Genomic DNA, 26,117 nt, shown 5'->3' on the forward strand with positions numbered 1-26,117 from the left:
TCTGATGCACTTATCCTGATAAACAGAGGTAACTCTTGCTCTTCCTTTCCTGGGGGGTCCTGATGAGAGCCAGTTTCATCATAACGTTTTGATGGTCTTTGCGTCTGTGACTTGAGAAGTACTTGAAATGTTTCAGATTGACTGACCATTATTTCTTAAAGTATATGTTTCTTTACCAACAAAAGTGTAGTTCTACCATAATATGGATTAGAATATTACTCAAATAGAGCTATTCACTGAATACCAACTCTACCTCTTCACAACACATCTGAACTAAAACTGTAATCTAAGCAAGAGATGCTAGTTTGAAGAATCTAAAATATAAAACATATTTTGGTTTGTTGAACGCTTTGTTCACTATAATTGCATATGTTTGTCCAAACGTTTGACCGGTACTGTGTGTTCTTATTATTTTTCTTCATGTTCATGCATGTTCTTATTTGATTCAAGTCCACAAGTTCTTTATCGTAGTCATAATGTCCCACATTCATATATCTGTTGTTATTTTATCCCTTGTTATTTCCATTTAATCCTATCCATTTTCCATTCCAAACCAAGACCTAGATTTTTATCTGTCTGACCACCACCATTTTTCCAGATTTCCATCCATCCATCCATCCATCCATCCGTCCGTCCGTCCGTCCATCCATCCAACCATCCATCCATCCATCCATCCATCCATCCATCCATCCATCCATCCATCCATCCATCCATCCATCCATCCATCCATCCATCCATCCATCCATCTGGTTCCCAAACTCTAATCCACAGCCATTTCGACCTGCTTTCACCACTGTTTTTCTCTGTTTTCTCATTCCTAGTTCCTCTCACTGTAGCTGTGAAACCATTCTGCATTTGCTTTAGAAAATGCTCTTTTCTATTTACCATTTCAGTATTTTATCAGACGCCATTTCAGCTTCATTGATTGAGATTGAAATTTTTGCTCCACTTTGGCGCTGGAACACGCAGAGCATTGATCATTAATATGTATTAGCTCATTCATGTCGGGTTACAGAGCACATGTTTAAAAATGTGCCTGTAATAAGAACCACCGTGACTTTATGAATAGAGCTTCATTATCATGCTGTAAGGGTTGTACAGTCACTGCGGATTTTATTAAATGAAATCTGAAACACTGTCCTGTATTCACCTGCTGCTCTTATACAGTTATATACAGCTCGCATGTGAAATGAATAACTGAATGAATAAGAAGTAAAACTTGAATTGTTCAAAATAAGCCTGTCGGCGAGGCTTTATCTCTTTGTAATACAGGGATAATCTTGACAGTGGCTTAGTATTATCATCTGTGGCTCTCCTTCTTTCTTTGCTTTCATTTCACATCAGGATAATATCTGAAAGATGGTCATATACTGTTAAAACAAATTCAAAACCCAGACAATAGGCTGAATGAAGGTTTAGCTGAGTCAAGAAGGTGCTGCTCTGTTTCAGAGGGCTTAGTTTGCTTGTAGGGCTGTAGATAGGGTTGCCATGATAACTGTTTTTAATGGACGATATATTGTCCCATAAATTATTGTGATAAACAATTTTATTGTACGTTTTGTTCTATTTTTTTTCCAAAAAATGTATCCCAATTTAGCAAGCCCCTTTGTCCCAGAAGCAGAAGTTACATATGTCTGCAACTATTGAAGTCTGTAAATGTGTGAAAGACTACAGCAGCAGTAAAACTACTCTCTGTGTTTGAGAAAGTGTATAGCCTACTCCCCTTCCCTCCATAAGAGCACATAGTACAGAGAGTACAGAGCAGAGTGATCGACTAAAAGTAAAGTCTCATGTTCATTGATTGTATGATAAGTTAATAACAATTATATACTGCAAAATTTAAGAAAGAACTAAAGTAAATGAATTTTCATTAGATTTCATCATAATTTACCACACATTAATGATCCAACATGTCATGATATTAAAAATTCACCCGATACTTAAATATTGAAAGATTGCAGTAAAAAAAAAAAACAGATATTGAGCAGATATTATCTGACTCTTAAATGTATAATTTTGTTCAGGAGGAAGCCATATTTTCAATATTATTAAATTGTGCTCTTTTTGAACTACATTTGTGTTGGTCTAGAAATAATTATATAATAGACCCCAATAACATGAATACAGTTTAGTCCTTGCAGTTGAAGAGCTTTTATTCTTTCATTCACAAAAAGTAATTTCAGATGCAAATTCTCAAAAACATAGCTTTGTGTTCATAGAGGCGTAAATACCAGTTTTAAATTCTGAGAAAAGCTGGAAGGTGAAATCAAGGACATTGGTATGGTTGTCGTGTTCAGTGTTTTCTAGAACCTCTTTAATAAAGACTAAATAGGTTTGTTTTTGAAGAGGAAACACATTTCTGCCATGCTTTGAGTACTCAAATAGTTGCAATGCCTTGGCTCTGTCGTATTTAGAATAAGAGCTATTTAGAATAATTTCTGTTAATTTTGAGAAAAAGAATAGTGTAAGAGAGAGATATATATATTTTTTGTTGGAGCTTTATTAAAACCCACTCGTCCTTCAGCAGCCCTGTCTTGTTGTGGGTGTGCAGGAAGCATTTATAGTTTAAAGCGTTTGCACCCAGGAGAACTTTTCTTTGTATCAAAGCTTTTAGATTAAAAGACTCATTACCTGGAACAAACTATTGAAAACAGGAAGTTTGTTTTTTGAAGTTTTGTGTGATTTTGCCTCAAAGAATGTCTTGCATACCTACACTACCGTTCAAAAGTTTGGGGTCACTCAAACAATTTTGTGTTTTCCATGAAAAGTCACACTTATTCACCACCATACGTTGTGAAATTAATAGAAAATAGAGTCAAGACATTGACAAGGTTAGAAATAATGATTTGTATTTGAAATAACATTGTTTTTACATCAAACTTTGCTTTCATCAAAGAATCCTCTATTTGCAGCAATTACAGCATTGCACACCTTTGGCATTCTAGCTGTTAATTTGTTGAGGTAAGCTGGAGAAATTGCACCCCACGCTTCTAGAAGCAGCTCCCACAAGTTGGATTGGTTGGATGGGCACTTCTGGCGTACCATACGGTCAAGCTGCTCCCACAACAGCTCAATGGGGTTCAGATCTGGTGACTGCGCTGGCCACTCCATTACCAATAGAATACCAGCTGCCTGCTTCTGCTGTAAATAGTTCTTGCACAATTTGGAGGTGTGTTTAGGGTCATTGTCCTGTTGTAGGACGAAATTGGCTCCGATCAGGCGCTGTCCACCGGGTATGGCATGGCGTTGCAAAATGGAGTGATAGCCTTCCTTATTCAGAATCCCTTTTACCCTGTACAAATCTCCCACCTTACCAGCACCGAAGCAACCCCAGACCATCACATTACCTCCACCATGCTTAACAGATGGCGTCAGGCATTCTTCCAGCATCTTTTCATTTGTTCTGCGTCTCACAAACGTTCTTCTTTGTGATCCAAACACCTCAAACTTGGATTCATCCATCCACAACACTTTTTTCCAGTCTTCCTCTGTCCAATGTCTGTGTTCTTTTGCCCATCTTAATCTTTTTCTTTTATTAGCCAGTCTCAGATATGGCTTTTTCTTTGCCACTCTGCCCTGAAGCCCAAAATCCCGCAGCCGCCTCTTCACTGTAGATGTTGACACTGGTGTTTTGCGGGTACTATTTAATGAAGATGCCAGTTGGGGACCTGTGAGGCGTCTGTTTCTCAAACTAGAGACTCTAATGTACTTATCTTCTTGCTTAGTTGTGCAACGCGGCCTCCCACTTCTTTTTCTACTGTGGTTAGAGCCTGTTTGTGCTGTCCTCTGAAGGGAGTAGTACACACCGTTGTAGGAAATCTTCAATTTCTTAGCAATTTCTCGCATGGAATTGCCTTAATTTCTAAGAACAAGAATAGACTGTCGAGTTTCAGATGAAAGTTCTCTTTTTCTGGCCATTTTGAGCGTTTAATTGACCCCACAAATGTGATGCTCCAGAAACTCAATCTGCTCAAAGGAAGGTCAGTTTTGTAGCTTCTGTAATGAGCTAGACTGTTTTCAGGTGTGTGAACATGATTGCACAAGGGTTTTCTAATCATCAATTAGCCTTCTGAGCCAATGAGCAAACATATTGTACCATTAGAACACTGGAGTGATAGTTGCTGGAAATGGGCCTCTATACACCTATGTAGATATTGCACCAAAACCAGACATTTGCAGCTAGAATAGTCATTTACCACATTAGCAATGTACAGAGTGTATTTGTTTAAAGTTAGGACTAGTTTAAAGTTATCTTCATTGAAAAGTACAGTGCTTTTCCTTCAAAAATAAGAACGTTTCAATGTGACCCCAAACTTTTGAACGGTAGTGTATATTTAAAAAAGTAGCTTGTGTGAAAGGCACTCTGTGACCAGGAGTGCGGCAAATGAAGTGCAGACATCATTGTTTGCTGATGCGATGCATTTGCTGTATTGATTTTCAATTAACTTCACTCCTAAATTAGAGAAGTAAAAGGTAAAACCCTACCAAAATACAATGTGTTAAGTTCCCCTGAGGCTGTGCAGACCATTAGACTCTCTTACGTGGATATGTAGGTGCTTTAAATTGGCGTTTTTGAGGCAGAGTGTGCATTCTCTTAAATTAAATCCTTCTAACTCACAAAGATACAAAGATAGCCAGACTAAACTCAAACTAATTGGCCCTTAAGTCTTCCACTGCGTCTACCTCTCCGACCACCGGCAGATGACCCAGTCTTAGCCTGTCAAACAGAGCGCTGCAGCACTCCCCACAACTTTCCCTCCAAACGAGACGCTTAAAAACCTGCATTATTTTGTCTTTTTTTGGGTTGGATTGTAGAATCCTTATTATTGTTATGTCTGCGGCTGATTGCGTGTTGATATATGTGGGGAGACGCAGGGAGTAAATGAAAGCAAGCTGTTTAATTGCCAGCACAATAACATTTTAGTTACTCGCGATGGGTAATTACCGATCGGCTGAATGGAGGGGATGCAGGCAGGCTCGGGCCTTGTGCTTTGGTAAATGAAAACACCTGTCAAAGCGGCTGGAAAGGAGAGTCATATATCGCTGTTGCCACCTGAGTTTAGACTTCATTAATTGAAATCCAGAGGTTGCTGCTTTTCATGCTGGGAAGGACACCTGGCACAGTGTTGTTGCTTAAGGAGGCTCATTAGCCTGGGAACTCTATGGACATCCGCACCACACCTCGTTCTGCACTGATTAGTCTAACAGCCATTGTACAAAGACGTCTCACCTCATTTTCATAGTACAACATTTGGTTTTGTACAAGTTTTGGTGTGTTTTTATTGTTTTGTATTGTTTTCTTTTGAAAAACTTTTTTCTTTCGAAAAATCTTTGTCTTTTTAATATACAGTATTTTAAACATGTAGACATTATTATTATCTTCATTTAAAAAGTATTAAGAGACAGATGTTATATATCTAAACATAAAACTGAAGAAATTAGGTAATTTTAAATAATTTGTAAAATGTAATTATTTAAAAAAACACACACACACATTTATTACAGCAGCACGGTTTGAGAGCATATTGTGAGAGCCCGTCTTATAAAAAAAAAAAAAATCAACTGGAATCTAGAAAATAATAAAACCATAATTTGATGGAGAACATTAACAGGCCATCCTATGTCTTTATGCTACACTTTTTATTACAATGATTCTACAACATATTTGGACAACACTGTTTCACACATACAACCAATGTATTCTCTTTTTGGAATTAAATCACACAGATGTGATAGTACGTGTGTTGCGGGTGTGATATTATAAATACTTTATTTTTTGTATCGTATATAAAATGGTTTGAAATATATCAGTATTTATGATCTATTTCCCAGCCCTTGTGCAGAGATGTTTTCTTCTTAAGGCTGAAAATTGTATTTAAAAATCACAAGGGAAGGCAAACACTTCAGCCTGGATCTCTGCAGAAGATGCTAAGAGAAATAACAGAATTAATAGTACTATTAATACATGAATGAATGGTCTGGAGCGCTAATGGACTGGTATATAAATACAGCATATAGCTGATAATTATTTCCCGGAGGTTTGTTATGACCACAAACAGGCCTAACCATCTGTTTACAGAACATGCTAATGTAATGATGTTTATATTGAGAGAGTGTTTTTAATTTGCTCAGTTTATTTTGGATTTGTTTGGAGAAGACAAGCAGCCTTTTTTAGTCACTTACAGTCAGCTTGCGATATTGTGCACATCATTGCATGCGTAAAATGATACAGTAAACAAAAGCACAGCTGTGAGATATACTCTGGTTCCATCATAATAAAGTAGATATCAGTGTTCTGTGCTGTTTCAGTTATTTGTGAACTTTTACAATTAGGACTTTTGTTTTAGTAGTTTGTTTTAGTGTCAAATATGTTAGTATGAGCACTAAACCATAGTGAACCATAACTAAATACAACTATTCTGTATTATTTTGTCCAGCATGCACTTAATATTTAGCAACCAAAATGTTTTATCTGAAAATAGCAAAAAAGCGAAAGTGAAAAGGATGAGGTACTGTGAATTGCTGTGAATTGTACTGAGAATTAACAAACTTTTTGAGGTAAATGTGAAACCATATGTCTCAAAACTAAAGCTGAAACAGAGGTGGACCATGCATCATGACAGTGACCCCAAACGTGCATTCCACGCCTCATCACATGTGTCAAATATCACATTCATGTTTCCTTCTTTATTATTTTTTTTAAATATGTCAGTTTTCTCTAATGTTTGGGCCAGAATTGTTTTATATTTTAGATTCTTTGAAGTAGCACCTTTTGTTTAGATGACAGCTTTGCACAGTCAGTTTTATGAGGTAGAGTCTCCTGGAATTCAGGCTTTCAGTTAACAGCTGTGCTGAACTCATCAAGAGTTAATTACTTGAATTTCTTGTCTCTTAATGTGTTTGAGAGCATCAGTTGTAAAGTAGTGAAGAGGTGGAGTTACAGGTATACAGTGAATAGCTCTATTTGAGTAATGCTCTAATCCATATTATAGCAAGAACTATTTAACTAAATAAAGAAAAAAAATACTATGAAATATCAGTTGAGATCAGTCGATCCATCAATCAAGAACTTTGAAAGTATCCCCAAGTGCAGTTGCAAAGGCCATAAAAAACATTATAGTATAGGATAAGTTTATCAGAGTTACCAGCCTTCCTACTAGTATTTTGGACCCTGAGCTTTGCTTTCTGACTTTGTGCGGGACAGACATTATGAAACACTTGGATGAATCTTTGCCTAGTTTTGAAGATGTTTCGAGTCAAAACTACAAAATGTAGGAGGCATAGGCACTGATGGGGGAGCTGCCAGCAAGCTCAGCAGCTGCTATTTCTGCTTTATGTTTTTTTGGGGTCGGAGGTAAGAGTGTTTGTAATTCTTCTGGGAAAGCTTTCCACAAGGTTCAGGGTGTGTTTATGGTTATTTTTGACCATTCTCCCAAAAGCACACTTGTATGGTCAACTTTGAAAGTATCCTCAAGTGCAGTTGCAAAGGCCATAAAAAACATTTTGATAAAACTGGCTCTCATCAGGACCGCTCCAGAAAAGGAAGACCAAGAGTTAACTCTGTTGTATAGGATAAGTTTATCAGAGTTACCAGCCTTTATCAACTAGCATTTTGGTCTAAGTTTACTACATGATTCCTTATGTGTTCTTTCTCAATCTGGTTGTATTCATTTACAGTGTAGGATTAGTAGGTGTGTCCAAACGTTTGACTTGTACTGTAAATGTTTTAAATTGCATTTTAAATCATATATTTTTTTCTTTCAGGGGAGGAAAACACTCCAGGCTGGATCTCTGCAGAAGATGACGGAAAAACGAAGAGTCCGTTTTGGTGTCCGCTGCTGGCCTGCCGCATGCCCGTCTTTACCTCAAAAGCCCAGGACCGCAAGGTAAGTACCTGCCAAGGTAAAACCGCGAGAGCCTCAAGTTTAACTCAAACTTTCTTAACTTTTAATGGATTAGAAAGTTATGATTCTTGTTTTCGAGACAAACGACTCCTGGACAGAGAATTGCAGTGTACCGCATTCGGCCATTTCTCACCTGAGGAAATTGGAATTCTTGCGCAGCACAACCTCTAAAGGTGCGGTCAGACCGCCGCCTCTAAAGGTGCAGTTTCACAAGAACAGTGGGGAAATTATAAGGTGACACAGAACCTTCCCAGCCCAACGTGCTGGAGAGAGAGTGGCGATCAATAGCGGCTGTTAAGACTGGTGGGCCTTTCATAGATCAAACCGTGAACCCGGCCGAGAGACAGCCTAAAAGGGTTTCAGAGTCAGTCAGAAAGGTATAAAATCAATTTGTACTGTCTGCAAGATGATCTTTTGGACTAGATTTTCAGTCCTAACATAGTTATGGGACTTGCCCCGGCATAACAGGTTGAGGTGCCAAATTACCACTGCCACCATGGGAGGATGTTATAAAGTGATCATGCAATTACCTTAATGACTGTGGGACACCCGAGCATAAATCAATAGGCTCACATTAAATTAGGCTTCCTTGCTGCAGCCCTGAAGACAGGACGTGAGGGCCGAGGGAAGCCTCCATCTGCAGCAGCTGCAACCCTGAGCTTTGCTTTCTGACTTTGTACTGGACAGACATATTATGAAACACTTGGATGAATCTTTGCCTAGTTTTGAAGATGTTTCGAGTCAAAACTACAAAATGTAGGAGGCATAGGCACTGACGGGGGAGCTGCCAGCAAGCTCAGCAGCTGCTATTTCTGCTTTATGTTGTTTTGGGGCGGCGGTAAGAGTGTTTGTCATCTGATTTTTAGTTTATATGGTTTAATGTGATGTATGTTGGCCAACACTTTGCAGCAATAACAGCTTCAACTGTTCTGGGAAGGCTTTTCACAAGGTTTAGGAGTGTGTTTATGGGAATTTTTGACCATTCTTCTAGAAACTAATTTGTTGTTGAACATGAAGTCCTGGCTCACAGTCTCCGCTATAATACTATGGCCTGACCTTGTTACTAATAAGTTGATTCCCATATATAAATGTATAATAAAAATCTACATTTTAAGTCTGTTGGACAAGAATCCCTGATAGTACCTCATAAAGCTACTTGCAAAATTTGTGTTCCTATATCCTATGAAAAGAGATCTCCAGTGGTTACATCCTAAAGTAACTTAATGTTTAACAACCTAACAGTTAAAAATTTAAGCGGTTATTTTTCTGGGTAAGCAGATCTTTCCTATGATGGAAATGTTTTAAAAGATATTGAACCTTTTCAAAGTGATTCTATAGAACAGTGCTCCAAAAATGGTTTATACTCTGTTTATACACTACTGTATAAAACTTGTCTATTTAATAATATTACTAATAAGAAGAAGAAGAAGAAGAAGAAGAAGAAGAAAAAGAAAAAAAATGATGATGAACAATCCATGTGTGAAAATGGTGATCTCATGCTCCCTGAACCCTGCACTCTTTCACAATTTCAGCTCCATGAATCCTGGCATTGTTATCTTGGAATATGCTCGTGTTCATCAGGGAAGAAAAAATCCATTGATGGAATAACCTGGTCTATATTCAGTATATTCAGGTAGTCAGCTGACCTCATTCTTTCAGCACATACTGTTGCTGAACCTAAACCTGCAGACCAACTGCAGCATCAACCCCACATAATTTACTTAAACCCAGGTGGAAACTCTTTTTTTTTAGGTTTATATCTGCTCACACTCTAGTCCTTAACTCTGATAGATCTTAATATAATCAGCATCTCTCCTAAAATACAAGCAAGTAATGACAATGCACAGTATCATGGTCATCAAAAATGATCAAGGCCATAGATCATATGTCATGTCTAACATGAGTTTTTTTTCTAAACTCAATTACAATGAAAAAAAAAATTCATTGTTTACTTAACAGTAATTGAGTCTAAACGCTAAACGTGGATTACTGTCAGCCGGGCTGATGGAAGGTGCAGGTTCTTGTGGAGAGAAGGTGGGTTTAGAATGAATGACTGTAATCTCTCCATGCAGAAAAGGCTGGAAGGAAGGCTTAGTCATCTGCACCCTCTCTCTTCTGCCCTGCATTTCTCTCTTTCCATCCCCCACCATCTTTTTTATCCTCTTTTTCAGCCCTGCCCCTCGCCTGATACTTCCACTGGGAGGCTTGAATTTCCTCTTGCCAGAGCTTCTAAACATTTCTTTCTCTAGCCTTGGCAGCTGCCATATTTGGCAGGGCATCCATTAATATGGGCAGAGGGAACTTCTGTGTTGTAGAGATGATGGACATTGAAGACTAAAAGATTAAAAAAGAAATGGCAAAAGGGGTCCAAGCTTTTCTGCTCCAGTTCTAAAACAGTCATGCGTGCCAGATCTACGAAAGACAGTGATGTCAAGGTTTTATCTCCCAGATCTTCCTGCTGTATGATCCCAGTGAATCTGTTTAATCTTCCTCTTTAACTTCCACAGTTCTGCAGTACTTGTATCATAACTGCACTATCCAGAACAGATAAGAAGATGACAGCTACAACCTTTGAGTTCAATCTTCTGAAGCTTTCTTCTAGTGGAGTCGTAGTTCTTCTCAGTGTTTCTTTCTCATTATTTAAGGGAGTTTACCTGACACTCACTCGACCTTCCTGATGATGATGGGACTACGCGTTAGCAAGAGCTTGTCAATATGATGCAGATTACCACCTTGCTCTTCTGTACCCACTTATGAGAGTTTGTTTTTCCACATTTGTATTGGAATATCTGGTCAGTTCATATCAAATGTTTTTTGGTCGTATCTTATTTAAACTGAACGCAGTCTGAATTAGCTACTGTTGTGGACACTGATCATAAAGTAGCTATGTAGCTTTAAAAGGCTACTTATTTATATCTGCAGCGATTTACAGCAGCATATTTGGGCACACAACAAAACTAGATAGCTAGCTTATATCCATCACCTGCCAAAAACGGGGAGCTGCATCTGTGATTAAAGGAGCTACAGGTGCATCTCGAGTTACTTTATTTCAGTAATTAAGTTTAAAATGTGCAACTCATATATTATATAGACGTATTACACACAGAGGTACCTATTTTAGGACCAATTGTTACTTTGGCAGTGTGCAAAGTCCTGCTAAAAATGAAATCTGCATCTCCATAAAAGTTGTTAGCAGAGGGAAGCATGAAGTGCTGTAAGATTTTGAGGAAAAAACAAACTGCACTGACTTTAGACTTGATAATAAAACACAGTGGATCAACACCAGCAGATGACATGACTCTCCAAACCATCACTGACCATCAGTAAATTTTACATTTCATTTGTAAATCAAGGGAGCAGAGTCTGGAGGAAGAGTGGAGAGACGCACAGTCCAAACTGATTGAGGTCTAGTGTGAAGCTTCCACAATCAGTGATGGTTTGGAGAAACATGTCATCTGCTGGTGTTGATCCACTTTTTTATTATCAAGTCTAAAGTCAGTGCAGTTTTGTTTTCCCACAAAATCTTACAGCACTTCACACTTCTCTCTGCTGACAACTTTTATGGAGATGTGGATTTCATTTTCCAGCAGGATTTGGCACACTGCCCACACTTCCAAAGGTACCAGTATTGGGGTTTTTCATTGGCTGTAAGTCATAATCATCAACAGTAAAAGAAATAAACACCTAAAATAGATCACTCTGTGGTTAATACATCTATATAATATATAAGTGTTACATTTTGAAATAAATTACTTTGGAGGGGAGGGGTAATAGGTATAAGTTAGTTAGCTATCTAGTTTCTTGTGTCCCCAAATATGCTGTACATAGCTGCAAATAACAATATATAGCCTTTTGAAATGTTCAACAATTTTTCTTTATTTTTATATTAAACAAGACAGTGCATGTACTGCAGTGTGATTATTCTGATAAATATGCTAAAACAATATACTGTGCAGCCCTAGTTGAACAAAACCTGAATTGAGTTAAATACTAGCTTAAATAGCCCCCTGAGGTCATTCAGAGGACACAGGCCCAGCTTCCTGCTGCTCTATAAACCCACAGATGCCTGAAAACATCTTTGTACGCACACTTTGTATGGCTGTCAGGATTGTCTTTGCTGGATTAGTTCAGCTTCTCTCTCCTACCCTCTGGTTTTCCAACAGGCAAGATGTTCCCACACAAAAACCTGCCAACAGATGCTGAATAGAGACGTGAAGAGAAGAAGAATTACTCAAATTACTATGATTTCACGATTATTTTATTATTTATAGGTATATGTTTGAGTAAAATGAACATTGTTGTTTTTATTCTAAAAAATACTGACAATTTTTCTATCAAATTCCAAATAAAAATTGTCATTTAGAGCATTTATTTGCAAAAAATGTGAAATAGTCAAAATAATTACAAAACAGATTTCAATTTAATTTTAATTTAATTGACATTAAAAAAATAATTATTAAATGTTTAAGTCTTAAGAAAAAGACAAGTATACAAAATATTATTGCTAATAATCAGTTCTTTTTTTTTAATTGGTTGACACTAAACTTATTTCAATTGACATTAAACTGATTTCATTTTTGTGGATAATAGCTTTGTGTTATTTATTTATTTGTCGCATTGATAACGTTTCCTCGCGGCCAAGCAATGCTGAGAATCTGGCATTAAGCGAAGTTTAAAGGTTCAGTGAGCTGATGTACCGGAGCCGAGCCGCTGCGCTTTCCTCAGAGCGTGCTGGCTGCTCGGTAATGCTGCATTAGCAGCAGCTCGAAAAGAAGCGGTGGCTGACTTCACATGTATCGGAGGAGGCGTGTGCTAGTCTTCACCCTCCTGGTGTGTTGGGGCATCACTAGTGATAGGGGGAGTCCTAATGAGTGATTGTAATTGGCCGTGTAAATTGGGGAGAAAATGGGAAAAATTAGAAATAAAATTATATAAAAAAACGATGTAATGACACATTTAAGACAGGTTAAGCTCATATTTTATATTCCAACGTCGTTCACCTCAACATCTCTTACAGCACAAAGGATTCAAGCAAGTGTGTGGCCTAGTATTGCTATTTTACACACCACTCCTTCCCAGCAGCCCCAGAATAGTCCATTTACTCAAAGCCAGAGCACATCTCTTTACTTTAGAGGAGTGGGACAGTATTTCAGCAGAAATCTGCTTCAACCTTGAAAAGGATCTTTGGTTCCTCTCAGCACAAAGAGCTATCTAGAGCTGTGAAGATGCATCAAGTAAAAAGGGGACAGGGGAAACTGTGTTTCCTTATTCTGTTTAGCTCTTTTTTCACAGCACTTTTAATACCTGAGGGATTTCATCATGGCTGCTTTGAAGTGCAGGATGACATGCTAAAAAGAGTGTCGGAGGCTTTGGGTGTATGCAGGATTAGGTTTTATACACAGCTAAAGAGGAACACTTTTAGACTCCATGTTAACAGTGATGCAGAAGATCACAACACTGTCCAATTAGGTTTATACAGACCAGAAGAAACAGAGACATGTGACTTGCACTGTTTTGTTCAGCCATTCATAACAAAGCTGGGTCAAGTGACCTTTTCATGTTCTGAAAGCGCTTAGGGCTGATTCATTTTACTTGCTTTATTTGTGCTACAGTACTAAAAATATGCTGTTTGTTTCTACTGTGGTTTAATTTAGGGATGAGTGGAGATCTCAAGATGATGATATAGACAAATTCACATACTGATATTAGTGCTGGGCCATTTTCACAATTAATCAGACTAATTCAAATTACGGTTATAATGCATTTTTTTAAATGGTAATCGCGACTTCCTACCCTGGTTACCGGCGCCTCCCACAGACAAGCACGCATATTTTCTAAACAAAGAAACGAGCCAAACACTCCAAACAAGGCCAAGGACTGAGCTCGCACCGAGCTCGTAGCGAAAAACTGTGGAATTTATGTCAGTGGTGTGAAATTCGTAATCCTACTGTTTCATAAACTGCGTTGTCATCGCTGTACAGTGAGATATATTGTTAAACAAAAATGCGCGCCCCTGTTTCGTTCACAGTAACTTTCTGTGAGTCTTTATTTCAGTCAGAAACTCGCAATCTGAAGTTTAATCCACTGTCTGAGTTTCTCTGCGGCTTTGCAGCATATTAACGCATTAGCAACGGTATCCAGGGTAATGTCAGCATACCACCAAGAAGGATGAACCACATCCAACAGGATTAACTGTGGACGCTGTAAGAGGAAGCTGTCTGAAAGGGATGTTATATATATATATATATATATATATATATATATATATATATATATATATATATATATATATATTGAACCATTTATTTATCATCTGTAGTTTGAATTTTAGTCAGAGGAAAAAAATCCTGATGATGATGTTTTACATCATATCATGCAGAAATATAGAATGATAAAGATGTTTCCTCTGTATTTTTTGCTTGACCTACTGTACTGTACACTGCCAGGTTCACATTTCAGGATTACGTTAGTATATGCCATGTCATTGGTCAGTGTCACACTGTCCTGTCTTGTCTGGTCTGGTGATTGAGTTCTTCGTCCATGCCCTTCCAGTAGGCTATCTGATCCATCAGTAGTGCTGACATTCCCAGGCGAGGCGAGCTGTGTTGTGTCTCCTGCAGCAGTCTCCAAACCTGCTGACTGACTGACTGACGGACTGAGGGGCTGACTGGCTGAGGGACTGACGGACTGACTGCTGGCTGCAGATGAGATAGCGGAGTGACACCTCCAGCGATAGCACGGTCTATTTATAACACTGTTTGGAGGTGGACTGATGTACGACGGGGACGACTTGGAGCTGCTGCTGCTGGTTGTGAGGGTTTGTGGGGGTTTATATGGGTTTTGGATGGTTTGAGACGGTAGGAATAAGAAGAAACTCGCACATATTGGTCTGATACTCTGTCACGCCTGGCACAACACAACCAGAAGACATGAAAAATAGATCAAACAGTGTCTCGGAGAAAGGTGCCCTTCTCGTTTACTACCACCCCCTATTGATTTGGGCTCCTGTTGTTTTTTGAACCCAGATTTTTTATTTCATATTTTTTTGACGAGAGTCATCATGATGCAACTTTTCCATGCGGTTGCATACGAAGATGACTTTCTCTCTCTCTCTCTCCCTCTTTCTCTCTCTCTCTCCAACTTCAATCTTTCTATTTCGTTGTCTTCTTTTTCCGCTCTGCGAAGAACAGATGCTAAAGCATGGATTAAAAGCTCTTTCTTGCACGTCTCCACTGGGGTGTAGAGACTTCATTTCTCTTCTTCTCTCTTTCTTTCTATCTCTCTCTTTTTCTCTCCCCCTTTCTCTCTCACTCTATCTCTCTCTCTCTTTCTCTCTCTGGCACACTAGATCCCTCCAGCAAACACAAACATGCAAACAGCGGGGGGGTGCTGAAAAATGCAGGCGCATGTTTGAGAAGCACCAGCTAGACCTGCAGCCATATATCCCCGTATCTTCTCCAGGGGGTCTTTGGGTTATTAATTGCTGACGCCCCAACCCTCCGTTCCCTCCTGCCCTTGATTCGCCTGTACCTCTTTGTGGATTAGTGTAATTAAGAGCTGGATCTTGTGGATAGAAACTCAGAGCAAAAGGCTCTCCACATGAATGATAATATGCAGATATTCCTCTATGGTGAAGATAGAGCAGGCTATCGTATAGAGTTTTTTGATGACTGTTGTTTGATTGTTGAAGTGAGTGGTCTCCACCTTTTTCTGCATGCAGGAGCAGGAGCCCACAGTAGTTTCTTAGTTCTCAGAACTTCTGATGCTTTAGTGGATCTATCGATAAAGGAGAAACCAACGTCAGATCATCCTAACCAAGAGAAATGGCTTGGTTAATAATCTCTGGAGAAGGGGAAGCCTCGGGCATGCTTGTGAGATGTTTACCCACTGCACACACCCATGACTCATACTCGTAGATCTCAAGCTAGCGTCTTCTCTGACATCTGTTTCACAACAGCTTCATAACTGAGTTTCCATTCCGTAGCTAGCTACTTTATCATCTATTTCCACAGCAGTAGCTACTTTAGAATGCGTTTACTTCAAATATGATAAGATCATAAACCATTTCAAATAAACTGATCAAAGATTTTAACACAAATGCGGATGAACACCACATGCTAAGTGGTAAACACCACATACTAATCAGTGAGCACCACAAAGTGTTAAGCACCACATACTAAGTGATGAGCACAACATACTAAGCGGTGAGCACCAAATGCTAAGCAGTGAGCACCACATACTAAGTGGTGAGCACCAGATACTAAGCAGTGAGCACCAGATACTAAGCAGTGAGCACCACATACTAAGCAGTGAGCACCACATACTAAGCAGTGAGCAATAGACACTAAGTGGTGAGCACCAGATACTAAGCAATGAGCACCACATACCAAGTGGTGAGCACCAGATACTAAGCGATGAGCACCACATGCTAAGTGGTGAACACCACATACTATTCAGTGAGCACCAGATACTAAGCGATGAACACCACATGCTAAGTGGTAAACACCACATACTAATCAGTGAGCACCACAAAGTGTTGAGCACCAGATACTTAATGGTGAGCACCACATACTAAGCGGTGAGCACCAGATACTAAGAGATGAGCACCACATGCTAAGCGATAAACACCACATACTAAACAATGAGCACCAGATACTAAGTGTTAAGCACCACATACTAAGTGGTGAGCACCAGATACTAAGCAGTGAGCACCACACACTAAGCGGTGAGCACCTCATACTAAGCAGTGAGCACCACATACTAAGTGGTGAGCACCAGATACTAAGCAGTGAACAATTGATACTAAGCGTGAGCACCACACACTAAGTGGTGAGCATAAGATACTAAGCAGTGAGCACCACATACTAAGTGGTGAGCACCAGATACTAAGCAGTGAGCAATAGATACTAAGCGGTGAGCACCACATACTAAGCAGTGAGCACCACATACTAATCAGTGAGCACCACATCATAAGCGTTGAGCATCAGATACTATGTGCCACAAATTAAGTGATCAAGACCAAATATTTAAAAGTAAGCACCAAATATTAAGTGATGAGCACCACACAGTAAGCGGTGAGCACCAAATACTATGTGGTGAGCACTGGATACTAAGTGTTGAGCACCACGTACTCATCAGTGAGCACCATATACTAATCAGTGAGCACCACGGACTTAGCGTTGAGCATTAGATACTATGTGGTGAGTACCACAAATTAAGTAATTAACTCCAGATACTTAACGGTAAGCACCAAATACTAAGCGATGAGCACCACATACTAAGTGGTGAGCACCAGATACTATGTGGTGTGCACCACAAATTAAGTGGTCAACACCAGATACTAATTTACAAGCACCACTTACTAACTGGTGAGCACCAGACAGTATGTTTTCTGGTTTGTACATGACTTACTTCACAGACTGTTATGTTGTTCTGTGCTACTTAGTATCTGGTGCTTACCACACAGTGTCTGGTGCTTACCACTTAATATCTGGTGCTCACCATTTAGTATGTCTCTGTTTATTTCTGTATGGTGATGTTCAGAACAGGTCTCTTCTTTCTCTTTTTTTTCTGTGGGGTTTTTAGAGAAGGGCTCACCCCGTTCTAATCACTCTCTTGTTTTTTTATACGCTGTCTCTCTCACTGAGCTTCAGCACCAGACTGATCTTCCTGACAGACAGCGGAAGATCATGTTCAGGATCAGAGACCCAGAGAGACGGACTCTTTGGTTAAGTCAGGGACGGACAGACGCGTCAGTCTGATTCTCGTCTGGCCGGCTGGATCACAGCTCTGGTGCAGCTGCGGCTGACGGTCAGCGCTGACGAAACGCTGCGCTCAGCGAAAGCTCTCTGCTCGCACCAGCAGCTCGTCACTGTCGGCCTGCAGACGCTCGTGACAGCATGCAAGAGAAAAGTGCCAAAAAGCCCTGCTGAATGAAGGACTGAGGCCATGTCTGTGTCAGGTGTCCAACACGACTGCTGTAGCACCATCAGAACAGGAGTGTTAAAAACAACACCCTCTTTTTTATCACACATTTACTGTATGTGTCCAGTTAAGGGCAACTTTCAACACCAGTACTGTGCTGTTTTGGCAGATTGTAAATGTGCAGATGTGTTCAGATTGCACGGACTGTGTCAGTGATGTGTGAGGGAGGAGGAGTTGTGCATTTGCCTTAAAAAAAAAAGTCTGGTGCTCACTACTTACAAACTGGTGAGCATCAGATAATATCTTTACTGGTCTGTACATGACTTACTTAACAGACTGCTTTGTTGTGCTGTGCTACGTAGTGTCTGGTGCTCATCACAGAGTGTCTGGTGCTCAATAAGGAGTGACTGGTGCTCACCACAGAGTGTCTGGCACTCACCAAAATGTGTCTGGCGCTCACCAAAGAGTGACTGGTGCTCACCAAAATGCATCTGGCGCTCACAACAGAGTGTCTATTGCTCGCCAAAGAGTGACTGGTGCTCACCAAAGAGTGACTGGTGCTCACCAAAGAGTGTCTGGAGCTCACCAAAATCTGTCTGGCGCTCACCACATAATGTCTGGTGCTCACCACAGAGTGTCTGTTGCTCGCCAAAGAGTGACTGGTGGTCACCAAAGAGTGTCTGGTGCTCACCACAGAGTGTCTGGTGCTCACCAAAGAGTGACTGGTGCTCACCAAAGAGGGACTAGTGCTCACCAAGGAGTGTATGGTGCTCACCACATAATGTCTGGTGCTCACTACAGAGTGTCTGCTGCTCACCACAGTGTGTCTGGTGCTCACCAAAGAGTGTCTAGTGCTCACCAAAGAGTGACTGGTGCTCACCAAAGATTGTCTGGTGCTCACCAAAAACTGTCTGGTGCTCACCAAAGAGTGTCTGATGCTCACCACATAATGTCTGGATCTCAACACAGAGGGTCTGGTGCTCACCACTTAGTATCTGGTGCTCACCAAAAAGTGTCATCACATAGTGCTCATCACACAGTGGCTGGTGCTCACCAAAATGTGTCTGGTGCTCACCAAAGAGTGACTAGTGCACACCAAAGAGTGACTAGTGCTCACCAAAGAGTGACTGGTGCTCACTACAGAGGGTCTGGTGGTCACCACTTAATATCTGGTGGTCACCACTTAATATCTGGAGTTCACCACTTTTTTAATCTAAAAAATTACACTGTGTCCTTTCATGTAATTTCTGGTCCTGTAAAAAAATTGAATTGCCACTGTATTTGAAAGGTGCTATACAAATACATCATTAAACATACAGTATAAACAAATAAATTATTAAAAACCTAGAAATTAAACTTACATGATATTTACAATAATAAAATAAATAAAGGAATTAGAAAAAGGTCTCATTACAGGTTTAAGACTAAAATTGTTTTAAACTGAGCTTAAAGTTGATCAAACAAACCTTTTTTGCCTAGATTTTCAAAAATGTAATTGTCAGGGCTCTTCTGGGATAGGATGAAAATAAATTTTGGGGGAATTTCTGGGGGCCTACATTGAAATGGTAAATGTGATTTTTTTATGTTATACACTTTTAATTTCATCGTGAATATATTTTGACAATCTTTGTTTGAAATGTAGAAAAGTTTTCTGGTTTTGTTGGTGCACAGTAATCCAATTTATTTGATTTCATCGCCTTACTGTATATACCAGTGGGAGAAAAAGTGATTTCACCTGGTATCGATATCATAGCTTTCATAGTTTTCTCTTTCTGTCCCACCACCTCACCTTTCTCGGTTGAGCAAAAAAATCATCTCTGATCATCATCTCTGCTACTGGTTGCTTGTACAGGCTCAAAAAATATGACACATTCCATCGCCCATCTCCAGCTCCCCATGTGCCTCTTGTATCTGTGCCTCCTGTATTCCTGTATTCCTGTTTTTTTATTCTTCAGGATTTTGTCATCCTTCTCCAGCGTGGGTTGCTGGAGGTGTTGTGCAGTAGCCTTGACTGCAAGGGCTGAAATATTGATAATACTAAAAGCGGGTCGTTATTCAGCGCAGTTTTGGAGGGTACATGTGTACAACTGAGCATTATCTTACAGCTGAAGGTCGGCTTTTAAAAATCGAAAGATCTTTCCCCAGCAGTCATTCTTCTCATGATTTTTCATTATTATTTTTTTGTCATTGTAGTTTTCATTATTTTACGAGTCACTCTTCACCAGAAAGCTCAGGCAGGTAAGAAAGTGTTTTTTTTTATGTATTTTACAACACATAACACAAAAGTCTGCCATGTTTCAACAGCTATGGTCTTTGCATGGTGAAGTCAACGTATTGAGTGAATTAATCATCCAAAATAGTTCCAAGTTCAGGTGTGATTCAGTTTTTAGGTTTGTCTTTTTAGCAGCAGCCAATGCAGAAAACAATAGCTTGCACTGTATCATCTTAGACTCCACCTTTATAAAGGGTTTATTGATCATTCATTAGGTTATTTATTAGGTTGTAAATACTGTAACACTTCCTCTGAACCCTGTATTAAAAATGTATTATAAATGCATTTATAATGCATTATAAAACATGCATAATACCTTATAATGACTGTAATAAGCCTGTATAATAACTCATAAGTACATAAGTACAGCGGCATTCATAACACATTATAAACAACAAGTATAAGGGTTTATAAAGATGCCTTATAATATCTCTTCATAAGAACATTGTACAATGTAGTGTTGTAATGCACTATAACACATATTTGGTATATTTTGGTATAATGCATTATAATATGCAGCTATGATTTCTCAAATTAAGCTTTTATGTAAGTGCGTAACACATTATAAAGCCTTATATAAAGTCATTACTGTCAAGACATTATAGTGAGGCATAATAAAATTTACTTCATGTTTAAAAAGCATATGAAAACTCACCTCACTTAGTCAATAATGACTGTATATAAGGCTTTATAATGTGTTACGCATTTATATAAAAGCTTAATTTGAGAAATCATAGCTGCATATTAGAATGCATTATACCAAAATATACCAAATATGTGTTATAGTGCATTACAACACTATGTTCTTATGACATTCTACAACATTATACTTGTAGTTTATAATATGTTATGAATATCACTGTAAGTACTTATGAGTTATTATACAGACTTATTACAGTCATTCTAAGGTATTATGCATGTCACATAATGCATTATAAATGCATTTTTAATACATTATGAATACAGGGTTCATAGAAAAATTTACCGTAAACACTTTAACAACAATCACTGTTTTCCAAAGAATGATTCCACATTTGTTTATAATGTCAAACCTCAGATCTTAGACTTTTTCCTTACCGGTTTTCTTCTTGCTACTCTTCCATACAGTCCAGATTTGAGGGGTGCACAACTTACGTTGATCTGTAGACAGATTCTCCCACCTGAGCTGTGGATTTCTGCAGCTCCTCCAGAGTGACCATGGGCTGCTCTCTGCCCAGAGATCTCCTTGCTGGTCTGTCAGTTTGGGTGGACCGCCATGTCTTGGTAGGTTTACAGTTGTAGAATATGTTTTCTAGTTTTGCATGATGGATTGACCAGTGCTTTTTGGGATGCTCACAGCTTATTTGTTACTCTGTGTTGGTGTATCATTTTAAATCAATATAATACATTTAAGTTTGTGCTTTTAAGGTAACAAAATGTAAAAAAAAAAAATAAAAAAAAGTTTAAGTGGTATGAATACTTTTAAAGAAACTGTATGTTAATGCTTACTGATAGAAAAGACAAAGTAAAATGAATATCCAAAAGGATCTGCCAGTTTTTTACTGTATAAATTAATGTGGAATCACTATTTGGCAAACTATTTCTATGTTTTAACTGGTTTTAACCATTAATAAACTCTTTCTAAAGGAGCCTTATTTTAAACGGTACCACTTTAAAATAAGACAATCTTTATAAAGGGTTTATAAATGGTTTACAATTAGTTCATTTATGGTTACTAATTAGGTTGTAAATGCCTTAAAATCATTAATAATCAGTTATAACACATACGTAGGACAACAATATAGATGGCTGTGGTTTCACTATTTGGCAAACAACAGGTCATTGTTGCCCTTCCTACGTATGTGTAATAACTGATTATTAATGATTTTTAAGGCATTTATAACCTATATAGTAACTATTAATAAACTTATTTTAAACCATTAATAAACTCTTTATAAAGGTAGTCTTATTTTAAAGTGGTACCTTTTAAACTGGTACAGTATGTTGTTTTTCTGTTGCCCCGTGCAGAAAAAATGCAGTGCATGGTCCATGTCCTTGGTTGACAGTTCCCTTGGGTGCGCTTGCCCGAGGGGTTGCGACCTGGATTTGCCACATTAATCTGTGTGGATAGCTCGCAGTCTCAGCATCCATGCAGAGATCATGTTCAGCGAGAAAGAGAGCACTTCAGTAATGAGCCCGGCTGTTGCACTGGCTTTGTGCTTACTGCTTTGTTCTTTGCCCGCAGTCATGGCTTGTAATGATCTCTCAGGTGAACTCTAATCCCACAGCGCTATCAGAGGGCCTTCAGAAACACACGGGAAAGGGGCTTAGGGCGGCCATTCAGGAAGACAGAAGCAAAGCATCTACTTTTGTCCCTTGTAAGGGCTCGAAAACTGTGAAACGAAAGCATCACATAAAAAGGCACACTAATCCGGTTGTGTGCTACAAGCCGCATTAAGAAGAAATATGCAGCAATACATGCAGGAATGTTTGGTGCATACGGTGTTGAATATCACCAGCAAGCTTGTGAGATGATTTCCTTGGAATAGGAATAAATATTCTCTCTCTTTCTCTCCCTCTCTTTCTCTCTCTTTCACACACACACACACACACACACTTTTGCTGGTGACGCATCCTTGAAATGCTGGCACATGGTGTGCTTCCTCCCAGCTTCCTTCCTTTGCACTCTTATCCAGTAGAGGGCAGTGTGACTCTGGTGTACAGGTGCTGGAGGTGCCACTGCAGCAATGCCTAAGCACGAGGTCATCCGCAAAGGGGCTGATCTGTCGCTCTGACAGTTACGTGCTAATTACTGGAAATCATCCGTGCTCCAGCAGTGCCTTGAGCTGAGCAGACAGTGTCTCGGCCTCCACCCCCGGCCACCTTCCTCCTCCCTGTTTCCCCTTGCTTCGTTCTTCGACAGAAAGAGAAAGAGAGAGAGAGGTAGGGAGAGTGAGGAGATGGGGGGCAGCCTGTAATGTAACCTTGACGAAAGCAGCACAGCACAAGCTAAATGTGCTAATTTAAACGTCGGCACTCTGTTTGACTTATCCTTAGCGGTGTTGAGGGTACTTTTACGAGACCGCTGCTTCGCTGAGAGCCCCGCTAATGCCTCATCTTCTGTTTACCGCACTCCTGTGAGTTGCCTTACTTCGTCCCCTTCCTTCTGCTCCCCTCTCTCCCCTAATTACACTGTCACTCCCTCTCTACCTGATTACACCGCATGGACCGCTGCCTAATGTTACAAATTAGGCGCCTCGGTAAAAATCGCAGTTGTCCTGAGCGTGAGGGCACTCTGCAACTCTGTAAACATGTCCTTCAGTGAAAGCCAAGGACTGTCTCGGCTCGCCTGTCTAGTGTCTTGATCGCATTTGCATTTTCATTTGCTTCTTTACTTCTGCTACCTTATCCTGATGTTCTTTCTTCACTTCTCAGTTCTGGTAAGGTATAGTAGATGTTTTTGAACAAAGAAGTCACTGCCACAATGATCCGAGGATCAATGGTTTCCAAAATTATGGTAAGATGCAGTTGATATTCTTGGGATATAAAAAGGCCAGTAGGAATTGTTACAAGTGGTGAGGCGACTAAGGTGATATCCAAGGACCACCCATTTGAATTCCAGATCCCGCCGCTTGCTGTCAGCAGCTAAAATCTGAGAGATTGTAATTGCTTTTGTCTTCATGTTTCTAGTGTGATGCTGGTAAGCACAGCTGTCTAATAGCTGATGTATTATAGATGAGGTGCTAAGCTTTCCTCTGAGTGCGCTTGGCTACCCAGGGATGCCGGAGAGGCATAGTTGGTCTTGGGAGTGTTGGGGGGACTAGGCGCTAAGTGCTAGTGATAAGGAAGTTCACATGCACAAGGATTGTGGAAGAAAATTGCGTGAAATTGAAACCAACAAAGACGCAAGCAGAGGACTAAGTGATAAAGCTTCTTCCAGTCCCTTTTGAAGGCATAATTGTCATGGCTAGTCTTTTTAATTGTGATTATTCTGAGCAGAATATTAAACTGCTCTTGGCTGAACACTCTTTCACCAGGTTGAATGTGGCACACGGAAGGGCACTTACAGCCCGGGATATCTCCCTTTATTCAGTCTAGCGACTTGGCACTTCCCATGCTGCCCAACCGCTTGTCACCTCTGGGGCCCCCGAGAACCCTTTGTTCTGGGCTTCTTGTCATCTGATCAAAAGGATTAAAAGGCACCCTCCTCTCAGCCTGCCCACCCCCACACCTCTCGTTTACTGCCAAGGCCAACCTCCAGTATGCCATCGTCCAGCCGGGTCCTGGGGGCTGGCAGAGATCCTCGTGCCTCAGCGTGTTTCCTGTGTTCATGCTTGGCATGAAGCAAAGGGATGGAGGGAGTGGGTGATGGAGCGAGCGAGCAGGAGAGCGAGAGCAAGAGCGAGACACTGCATGAGGGAGGGAGCGAGAGAACGAGAGAGGGAGAGAGAGTCAGCAACAGAAAGAAAGCCTCCAGACAACTCTTGGCTCCCCCTTCTCTTTTCAGCCCCATTATTTGCACTACCGTTGAGCTCTTTCATCCCGATGATGCCGGAGTTGTCGCGCTGTGTCAGAGAATCAGTGCCGGAGGGGATGTAGAGACGTGCTGGATTCTCATTGAATTAGCTGGACGCGTCACAATCAAACGCGCTGAGCAGCCAAGCAGGACATGAGGAGGAAATATATCAGTCCACACATGAATATGAATGTGGCTTTGTGATGTCCTGGCAATGTCAGACGCTACTCACAGTGCTAATATGCCTAACCACTTGCTCACTCCCTTCTGTATGCTGTAGATAGCATCTCCTCGCTACAGGAAGGCAGCGGTCCTTCTTTGCAGTCAGAAATTCATCCACAACAGAAACTAGAATTTACTTTAAACAGTTAAAGGACCAATATATACAGAATTGTATTTTCTGTACTAACTCATAGAATTATTAGGATATGACATATTCAGATATTAAGAAAACATGCCATGTATTTTTTTTTTCTTTGAATTGAAAGATATAAAGCAGAAATTTTCCACATCCTAGGTTGCCTAGTATGGAACAAAATAGTATGAAAGTGAACAAATTAACTGGGTCAGCAAAAACAGCATTGGATGCTGCCCAACATAAAAAGCCTCAGCATACTTATAAATAAAACTGTAGAGACAGAACAAAACTCATAAATATGGGTAATGCGATTGATAAATACAGATGGTTTAGATCCCAGAAGGACTACAAGACAAATGCCAGGATGCCAAGCTCTGTTGTTATTATATCAAGATCTAAGTCCTGTTTTTCAGCCTAATAAGCTTTGCTTTGGCTAACGTAGCCGAATCGGCATCCCCACATAAGCTGGTTTATAATTTGCAAACTTACAGAGCATGGCTTAGTTCACAATTGCAGGCCATTGCAAGTTCATGAACCAGTCTTGCTCACAAGTAGATTCATTGTCCCCAACCTGGCAACCTGTGTGAGCTATGCATCTGAGAGGAAGGGGCAGGGAAGACAGCTCTCTGAAGTGTTTTGAAACTGCACTGTGGTATTCATTTTAAACACTTGCTGTTTAATATATATCCCAATATATCCTGAAACCATATGTCAAGGTGCAAGACTGGAAGCTAAGTTGCCCACCCACTCCAGATAAAATGTGGGGTTAAGATCATGAAACCTGCATGAAATGAATCATCTTAAGCCTATTCTTTCTCTCTTTGCTCATGTGACCTACGTGCACTGAGTATACCATGTACTATTCATGACAGCTAACACAGCAGGTGGTCGACACTTTGATCTTTGCACATCTCCGCCCCTGGAATTGAAATGATTGGATGGCATCCAGCTAATGAAATGATAACACGAGCAGCTTATTTCAACTTTGATCCTGTCGTCCATCTGTGATGGTGTTACCTGAGGATATTGGACAACAGCTAGCAAGCAGGAACATGCCTTCAAGAAGGTGATGTGCCACCCTCATAGCCTATGCTGTTGTTTGTGAGGGGAGGATTACGACTGTTGGCACTGAGGGAGTTACAGCGGGGCCACAGTCTTTTTGAT

General features: G+C 40.0%; 1 protein-coding gene across 4 annotated transcripts in view; it reads left to right on the forward strand.

Moving 5' to 3' along the window:
- arhgef10la (Rho guanine nucleotide exchange factor (GEF) 10-like a) overlaps nucleotides 1–26,117 on the forward strand; it is a 288,915-nt gene that overhangs the window by 190,421 nt on the left and 72,377 nt on the right. For all 4 annotated transcript variants that reach the window (XM_049471703.1, XM_049471702.1, XM_022682351.2 and 1 more), the window contains one exon: nucleotides 7,765–7,886. In XM_049471703.1, the coding sequence (XP_049327660.1) occupies nucleotides 7,765–7,886 (122 nt within the window). The remainder of the gene's footprint in view (nucleotides 1–7,764; nucleotides 7,887–26,117) is intronic.

The sequence above is a fragment of the Astyanax mexicanus genome, chromosome 24, assembly GCF_023375975.1.
Source record: "Astyanax mexicanus isolate ESR-SI-001 chromosome 24, AstMex3_surface, whole genome shotgun sequence".
Classification (NCBI taxonomy): domain Eukaryota; kingdom Metazoa; phylum Chordata; class Actinopteri; order Characiformes; family Acestrorhamphidae; genus Astyanax; species Astyanax mexicanus.